This window comes from Lupinus angustifolius, chromosome LG09 (assembly GCF_001865875.1).
Source record: "Lupinus angustifolius cultivar Tanjil chromosome LG09, LupAngTanjil_v1.0, whole genome shotgun sequence".
In the NCBI taxonomy this organism is placed as follows: Eukaryota; Viridiplantae; Streptophyta; class Magnoliopsida; order Fabales; family Fabaceae; genus Lupinus; species Lupinus angustifolius.
The window spans coordinates 20,649,160-20,658,793 of NC_032017.1; the positions used below are offsets into that span (position 1 = coordinate 20,649,160).

The 9,634-nt window shown below is 31.8% G+C and overlaps 1 protein-coding gene across 1 annotated transcript; it reads left to right on the forward strand.

Moving 5' to 3' along the window:
• LOC109357271 (sorting nexin 2A-like) lies at positions 5,473–9,424 on the forward strand. Its single transcript, XM_019601101.1, has 5 exons — positions 5,473–6,525; positions 6,938–7,147; positions 7,342–7,602; positions 9,011–9,097; positions 9,200–9,424. Exons 1-5 carry the CDS (start codon positions 5,563–5,565, stop codon positions 9,278–9,280), a joined length of 1,602 nt encoding a protein of 533 aa, XP_019456646.1. The 5' UTR covers positions 5,473–5,562; the 3' UTR covers positions 9,281–9,424.

Here is a 9,634-nt window from a genome sequence, read left to right on the forward strand (position 1 = left end):
TGGGAGTTACGTTGGTAGGTACACATCTCTTGTCCACATATCACTATATGAGTCACCAGCTATGATTGTTTAGGAAAATAATTAATTATTTTTTTATAATTTAAATATATTTTTTCAACTAATAACAAACGAATGATACACGTAGTAGCACAACTTATAAAACAACATATTTGATCACTACGTGGCTTGGAGTTATTAGCTCTTATCTTGGTGCAGATGTCAATCTTTTTGGTATACGTTTAGGGATATTAACTCTTATTTTGTTAAGATCTCAAACTTTATATTAGCATTATTTATAATGTGGAAATTTAAAACACCAATTATTTGCGAGTTAAATTCTTGAAAAATATAGGAAAATTAGATATATAGAAAGTGAATTAAACAATTTTTGAGAGTCCATTTTTTTCCTTAAATACTTTTTAAGTTTTCTGTGCCAAATTCAATGAATAACTCGAAACATAAATAAAATAATAAAATTATTATTTATACGAATAAAGTGGGAGTCTTTTGCATGATTTAAGGAATTTGTTTGTCACAAGTTGAATTTTTGAACTGTAGTATTAGTATGAGCAGCTGTATATGACTAGAGAAAGAGTATATAAAAATATTCCCCAACAAAAGCTGGGAGTTACATTGGTAGGTACACATCTCATGTCCACATATCACTATATGAGTCATCAGCTATGATTGTTTAGGAAAATAATTAATTATTATTTTTTTAATTTAAATATATTTTTTCAACTAATAACAAAAGAATGATACACGTAGTAGCACAACTTATAAAACAACATATTTGATCACTACGTACGTGGCTTGGAGTTATTAGCTGTTATCTTGGTGCATATGTCATCTTTTTTGGTATGCGTTTAGGGATATTAACTCTTATTTTGTTAAGATCTCAAATTTTATATTAGCATTATTTATAATGTGGAAATTTAAAACACCAATTATTTGCGAGTTAAATTCTTGAAAAATATAGGGAAATTAGATATATAGAAAGAGAATTAAACAATTTTTTACAGTCTTTTTTTTTCTTTCTTAAATTCTTTTTTAGTTTTCTGTACCAAACTCAGATGAATAATTCTAAACATAAATAATATAATAAAATAATTATTTATACGAATAAAGTGGGAGTCTTTTGCATGATTTAAGGAGTTACGTTGGTAGGTACACATCTCTTATCCACATATCACTATATGAGTCATCATTTATGATTGTTTAGGAAAATAATTAATTTTGAGAAAATGCACCAAAAACTAAAATATAATAATATTTATGACTTTAAAAATTACAATTTCGACTTTCAAATATACTACAAAACACAATTACATGTTGTTTTAGATTATGTGTGAGTGGTGTGAGGCACCTGAATCACCAGTGAAGATTCTTTGCCTCGGAAGAAATTTAAAGCACCTTCTTGTTGCAATTCTTTTGTTTGTATTGGGGCCAAAAATATTTATTATAGTTTTCCTGTTCAAACTTTAAAATGTGGGAATTGATCCAAAAATAAAGAAATTTAAATGGATACTTATTATTATTAAAGTTTTCTTTGACTTATGGATGACAGAAGGGTGGATACATGTCAATATATGTATTCTCCTCTTTGTATTATGCTTACAGAAGTATGATTATTTAATAAAATATAAATAAAATTTTAACATTTGTTAATTAGTTTTTTCTCAAGATAGTCAAAAAAATATTTAATACGCCCATCTTAGAAAATATATCCATTCAAAAGTATTAAACGCTCTTCTTCAATGCATTATTTATTAACATTTTACATTTTTAGTGCTTTATTATTAATTTATTGTAGTAATTATTTTTATATGTACTGTTTATTTATTTTTTTGGTTTCTCATAGGTATTCCCGCACTGAAAATAATCTTGTCCAGACTGGGAACATTCAAAGATATGTGGGGCTAACTCTTATGACAGGTTTTTTTTTCTATCTACAAGACTCGAACTCGGGAACTTGTTTAAGGGGAATCAAACATATAACACTTGAACCAACAATAGTTAATATTTACTGTTTATTTTGATTTCTTTAATTATTACCCCCTCCATTTTAAATGTTGATGTTTTTAGCTTATGAATATAAATTAAGAAATAATTTAATTATATGAAATTTTGAAATATTTTTGCTAACATACCCCAATTTGATCTATTCCTATTTCCAATAATTAACCACATTAGTTTCTCACCGTCATATTTATCCCAAATCCCTACTACCATTACAAGTTTATATTGGTGTATATGATGAGTGATAAAAGTGGAGACTAAATTGAAAGGAAGAAAAAATGGAGGTGAAAAAGATTATTGGATAAATAGAGATAGTTGAAAAAATGTCACTTTTTTTGTACTACATACTATGGTTACCTTTTTATTTTGTCTGGGTAAGGAACTAATCATTTTGGGTATGAGTGCATCTCCCAATAAATGTCGTTCAAAGAAATTCATCAAAGTAGTACATTTCTATATATGAATTAGTAATATGTGTCTTATATTATATTCATAGACAAATGAAGGAATACATTTTCAATAGTTATATTAATTCATATGTATTAAATTTAAATTAAAGGAACAAATTGAAATTAGACGGAGATAATAATATATTATTGTTTTTTTTGTCTATAGTCTAAAATCTTACTTTTACTAGATAATAATGTGAGAAACTTTACTTTTAACAACACCTAAAAAACAACTTATAAAACTCATCACAGAAAATCATATCATGAAATTAATAAAATAATTTTGTAATTAAAATATTAACAATTGATAATTCATTTATACCATAATTATTATGTGTGAATGTGAAATTAGATCCAATACGATATTCAGTAATTTAAATAATACATCTTCCTTTTAGGATAGATTAGCGTAGACTTGTAGTGATAATTAAATCTAAGGATGAGATGGTAATTTTTTATTATAAGTAAAAGATATTTGCATGCTTAACAGTTATACTTTTTTTGTGAGAAGAAGAAATGATTGGACAAAAAGGAAGAAAAAAAACAGATCTGCTGGTAGATGTGTGAAGTTGTGCATGCTTCATATCAAAAAGAGCACATCTGTAATCCCATATTTTGTATCACTCTATATCTTAGGGATATGTTATTGGTCAAAAAAATATATTGAAGCTAAAATTTAATTATTAAATATTCTTCTAACCAATTATAAGCTTATAATACATGAAGTGACAAAAGTATGAGACAATACCAAAGTAGGCTTATGGATTTTGTTTTGTGCTGGTAAAAGCCTTAAATATGATGACACTTTCGAGTGGATCAGGCAAATCCTTCTTGTCATCCCTGAAGATTGAAGACTAGAACGTGGGCCCTGTTCCAACCAAACTGGGCCTGGGCCCAAATGTATGAGATGAGAGAGGAGCTTAAAGACGAGCATTTTATACTTACTTTATATGAGTAACTATTTTTTTACTTTGTCAGCAAATCATTTATCTTGATTGGTTAATTATTATTGACTCTCAAATCAAAATTAAAGTAATATGATCAATGGTAGATGATGTGTTGATAGTGTAAAAAAATTTACACTTTCGGTACATAAATTTTACTCTTAGTATTATCCCATCAAATAGATCAATATAAACAATTCAATCAACAATTCATTAATTAACTTGAAGGTATATATAATAATAAAGTTTAGGGGTGTAAGCGGTTCCGGTTTAAACCGCAAAACCGATGGAACCGAACCAAACCAAACCGCAAAATGTGGTTCGGTTCGGTTTCGCGGTTTGGTTCGGTTATTTTTTTGAAGGAACCGTTTATGTTCGGTTCGGTTTATGATTTTAGAAATTTAGGAACCGTTAGAACTGAACCGAACCGCATATTAAAGAAATATATACTATGGATTAAGAAATAATATTTTATTATTGTTTAAATTCTTCAACCAATTTTCTAGCTTAAATTATCAACTTTTGTATGAATTGAAGTGTTACATATGTTACTAAATTGTTATTAAGTTAGTATTATATATGCTATTAGTTACTAACTTGTTTCCTAATGTTTTATGATTTGGAACATATTTTTCAACTTTTGTGATATTGAGTTTGAAACCGACATATATCATATATTGTTACATGTGTTACTAATTATAAAATGTAAGGTTATAAATGTAATTATTATATATTTTGCTAATTGATATATATGTTACTAATCATGAAGTGTATTGTTATATATGATTCATAATTTTTTATAATAATAGTATGACTCATTTTAACCCGAATCAAAAGTCGGTTAGCCCAAACAAAAAGTGGGCTAGCCTATAGGGGTGTAAAAATTCCAAAAATTAAATCTAAAAACCGTGGAACCGAACCGAACCGAACCGAACCGAACCGAATTTTTACACCCCTAATAAAGTTATTGTTGAAAATTTAATAAAGAAGTCAATGAATATTTTTATTTATATCATTTATTAAAATAAAATGCATCTTTTAACATTAGACCATATTTTAGAAGTATAAACAAAGCTAATAGTTATATGTTTGATTATTAATACCAACATTTTAGTAAAAATGAAGTCATTTTTATTAAAAAAATTATTTTGAATGAAAATCGATTAGTATACTAGTGTTCAATTGAAACCTGACCAATATAACTGATTTGACCGATATAACTATTGTATTGGTTTTTGGTTAACCAATTGGTACCATTTTCACAACATTATTTCAATATGATGACAAAGTTATTGTTTTTGAACTAAGGGATCCTCTAATGAGTGAGAGAAAGAATTAATGATTATTTGGTGTGATTATATGAGTAATTGTCACTGATACATAATTATGGGTGGGATTGTGGGAAAATAAAAGTAAAAGGTCCAAAATTTGAAGATGGGGAACACTTTTTATAGAGCGAGTAATAATTGGTTTGGCTCTAGGGTTTGGTTTTGGTTGCAATTATACCAACCCATATCATAACCAATAAAACCATCCACAATAAAAATACCATGTTGTTTTACTAATATGAGGCACACTCTGCGCACAAAATACACTTCACACTAACACCATCGAAATAATGTAAGTACTAAATATCGTTTCATAGTGAATTATTTTAAATATTATAGGAGAGACAACAAATGACCCATAGTAACAGAGGTTGTTGGTTTGAGGTGGTTGTTTGTGAGAAAGTGGTTTTTGAATAAAATTTTCCAACTCTCAGAATGTATCTTGAAATGAGAATAAACTATCTCCTAAAATAAGAAGATAATTTATCACATACACTTATTAAAATTATGATATATATTAAATTTAATTATTTTTTATAAAAATATTTGTAAAATAAAACAAAACAAAACAGTACATATATTATATTTTTACGGTAAGAGGAGATAAATTATATTTTGATATAAAAATATAATTTATTCTGTTTTAAATTATGTTTAACATAATTCTATAATTAGATGAAGGATAGAGCCATAATTGTTTGAAAATATAGATATTTTGATAAATATGTGAATTAACAAACCCTCTCAATCTCTCTTTGAATGTTCTTCTTCCCCTCACATTTCCAATCACTCGAATAAATAAAAAAAACAAAACAAAGCAAAATGATGAAGCAAGAGGAAGCTCACCTTCAATCTTCTCAATCCCAAGATGAACAAGACATGGAATCTCTTCTCCTTCATGACCCTGACACTGATCACCGGCTACCTCCTCAGCCTGTCACCATCCCTCACCCTTTCAACTCTTTCCTTGATCCACCTTCTTACGCTGAAGCCATATTCACTTCCTTCGATAACAACAATAACAACAACAATAACAATAACAATTCTTCATCTTCTTCTAACCCTCAATCACCCGATTTCTCTTCCCAACCCGGATCCGGATCCGATTCCGATTCCGATTTTCTCTTCATCTCCGTAACCGATCCTCTCAAAGAACAAGAACTCGCTACTTCTCTTGTTCCTGGTGGTAACAGTTACTACACATACTTAATTACAACCCGAACCAATTTACCCGATTTCGGTGGACCCGGATCCGAATTCTCCGTTCGCAGACGCTTCCGTGATGTTGTTACGTTATCGGACCGGTTATCGGAGACGTATCGTGGCTACTTTGTTCCGGTTCGGCCGGATAAGAGCACTGTAGAGAGCCAGGTGATGCAGAAGAATGAGTTTGTTGAACAGAGGAGATTGGCTTTGGAGAAATATTTGAGGAAATTGGGAATGCACCCTGTGATTCGGAAGAGTGAGGAATTGAGGTTGTTTCTTGAGGTTAGAGGGAAATTGCCTCTTGTTAAGACTACTGACGTGGCATCGAGGATGCTTGATGGCGCGGTGAAGCTTCCGAGGCAGTTGTTTGGGGCTGAGGCCGGTGCGGAGTTGAGTGAGGTGGCGCAGCCGGCGAAAGGTGGGAGGGATTTGTTTAGGATTTTCAAGGAGTTGAAGCAAAGTGTTTCTAATGATTGGGGTGGGACTAAGCCCTTGGTTATGGAGGAAGATAAGGAGTTTATGGAGAAGAAGGAGAAGTTGGTGGAGTTTGAACACCAACTTAGCACTGTTTCTCAGCAGGTATAGTAAGTTTCATTCATTTTAGGAGAAAATTTCGATTTATTTGTTTGTTCAAAATCTTTTTTAGCAAGATTTTGATTGATGGCAATGTTGGCTAAACAACTTAACTAAGCACCTATTCAATAGATATCAATGAAATAATCTAAGAAGAATTTATTTCCTAAGTCTCAGTTATATATGCTTACTGAAATAACCGCGGAAGAGTTAATAGGAAAGTCATAATCTGTTTTCATTTTGTAAAATGTTGTCCTTTCTTAAACTGCATTGCCATTTTTGTTACGGAGCATGATTGATTACACTTAATTGTTGGCTGAATGAGTTATTCAAGAACAATGTTGTTTTTCCTCCAGTGAATGCTAGGGCTTGGTTTATTATGTTGTTGATTGTTTTCATACACACTATATTTTTGCAGGCTGAATCTCTCGTGAAGTCTCAGCAAGACATGGGTGAAACAGTGGGTGAGCTTGGGTTGGCCTTTGTAAAACTGACTAAATTTGAGACAGAAGAAGCCATATTTGAAGCTCAGAGAATAAGAGCAACTGACACAAGGAATGTGGCAACAGCAGCTGTTAAAGCAAGCAGGTTATATAGAGAGCTGAATACACAAACAATCAAACATTTGGTTAGTTGAAAATGTCCTAATGACTTATTATTTAACATTTTAGCTTGTATATAAATCTATCCTGGAAAGTGGAAACTTCGACCATGACCATTGTGTTAGTAACTTAGCATATATCTACCTGCCAGTCTGCCATTTTGAAGCAGGACACTTTTTTTTTTCTATTGTTGATGAGTAGAATCTTCTATATGTTGCAGGATAAACTACATGACTACCTTGGGACAATGCTTGCCGTCAACAATGCATTTGCTGACCGATCAAGTGCATTATTGACGGTTCAAACGCTTTCATCAGAGCTAGTTTCTTTAAATTCAAGGATTGAGAAACTTGAAGTTGCCTCATCCAAAGTATTTGGTGGGGACAAGTCTAGGATGCGGAAAATTGAGGAGTTGAAAGAAGCTCATAGAGTTACCGAGAATGCTAAAACATGTGCAGATAGAGAGTATGAACGAATCAAGGTAACATTTTCACTAACCTTTTTTCTTTGTTCCCCTCTCCCTAGGCACCTGTAACTGACTTGGGCGTATTTTTGTAACCTCGAGCATTTCTCCTCTACATATTTATATATTGTCACTTTCAGAACCGATTTTCATGTGATTTCTATGACACACTAATTAATATCTCTATATTCATCATCGTTTAAAGATTATCTTTAGTTACTTTCATTTAATGTGTACTATACATTAGCCTAGGAGAAATTGAACACACTATAACCTAGCAGGTGAGTTTGATATGCTCAGTTATTCCCCAAACTTAAACACCCTTAAAGAAAATTGACAATTAAGTCCCATTAATTATCACTAATGGTCATACAAACAATTGTTATCATTAATGGTCATACAAACATTTGTTATCATTAATGGTCATACAAACAATTGTTATCATTAATGGTCATACAAACAATTGTTATCATTACACCTTCATGATAAATTTGACTATGGATTTATTTTTCACGTAATTTTGTTGCCTGTAATGCAAGTGTAGTTATAGCCAAGTGTTGGGCACGAGGGTTAGTATAACGGAGTTCATTCTTTTTTTAGGGAGTTCATTCGTTTTTTAGGGAGTTCATTAGTTATGTATTTAGTTACCTAGTTAATTGAGTGAGATGGTTAAATTGTAGAGGAGAGTCATTTATTGATTTTCTTAGTCTGGACTTGGGACAACAGAGTTTCAGTCAGTTATAAAAAGGAAACCTTCAGGGCAGAATTAATTTTCCTTTTTGTTGTTCATATTCATCCTTCCTATAAAAGGGAAACCCTTATAAAGCATTCTTACATTTCTCTGTTCTCTTCATGATTTAAGCGATTCTTTGATTTAGTCGTAGCAAGTGTCACGGACAAACAAAAAGAGTAGATTAGTCAACCTCATCTTCTTCATCCCAGCCATATAAACCAATCCATTTTACTCTTAAACTCGGTGGGGTTGCTGTCACTGGTGGCGTCCTTGATCTGCATCGCCTATCCTCTTTCTACTCGATGGAGGAGTGGATGTAAAACCCTGAGAAGCTATTTGAATTTTGAACCTGAAGAGAATGAGGAAAAGAAATAATAAAAATGAGGAAAAGAAAGATGAGTTGGGCATGATTATAGTGAGTGAGAGATAATGGAGCCTGTGGGTTGGTATCCATGGAACGTGTTTGGGCAGCATCACTGTTCGTCGACTTAATGGCTTGTTTTTTGAGGGAAGTGTAAGATTTTAGTAGACTTTACATATAACAGGATTAGTAAAAGTTCATATTTCTATAGCTTTTTTTATAGAAATATTGTTGGGAAGTTTTAATCTTAGAATATTATGACAATATTAGGTGTGAATATGTTGGCTGTTGCAAATTTAAATCAGGTATGACTAAATGTGGGATGTTTGCAGGAAAATAATAGGAGCGAGCTTGAAAGAATCGACAAAGAGAGGCATGATGACTTCTTGAGCATGTTGCGAGGATTTGTTGTGAATCAAGTAAGCTACATTTATCTTTTCTGTTAGGCCAGATTTTATATTTTAGATGCCCATTTATGGTTCAGAACAGTAACAAATATACCCTGTGCATGCATTTTACAGGCAGGCTATGCAGAGAAGATGGCAGCTGTGTGGGAGAAGCTTGCAGAAGAAACGACTACATACTCAAGAGACAGTAGCTAAAGTTTATGTTATTGTAAATTTTTGTGTTTGTCCTCTTTATGCTACCTTCTAGGTTTTTGTTTCTTGATTTATAAACACTTAATTTTAAAAGAGTAGCTCATGTAGTTTAGAAATACTTTTACATTTAGCTAAGTTAATTTCAACAAATCAGATTTGGATCTAAGCATTCGATCCTGGGATCCCATCGCCGAGATAGGATTTGCTATCCCATCCCAGATCGGAATCCCAGCGATACCAATTGCAAATCCCAGGATTCCATCCCAGTTTCTCAGCGGGAGCTCACCGTGAAAGGGACGACGGGTTAAAACCCCATTTCGCCCGATTTTTAAAACAGTGTCCCATTTTGGGGCCCTT

What these genes read in the sequence shown, in the direction of transcription:
- LOC109357271 (XM_019601101.1), top strand. Translation starts at nt 5,563, where the DNA reads ATGATGAAGCAAGAGGAAGCTCACCTTCAATCTTCTCAATCCCAAGAT. An exon ending in GAGAGTATGAACGAATCAAG is followed by an intron (nt 7,603 to 9,010) that starts GTAACATTTTCA and finishes GGATGTTTGCAG; the next exon opens with GAAAATAATAGGAGCGAGCT. An exon ending in GAGGATTTGTTGTGAATCAA is followed by an intron (nt 9,098 to 9,199) that starts GTAAGCTACATT and finishes TGCATTTTACAG; the next exon opens with GCAGGCTATGCAGAGAAGAT.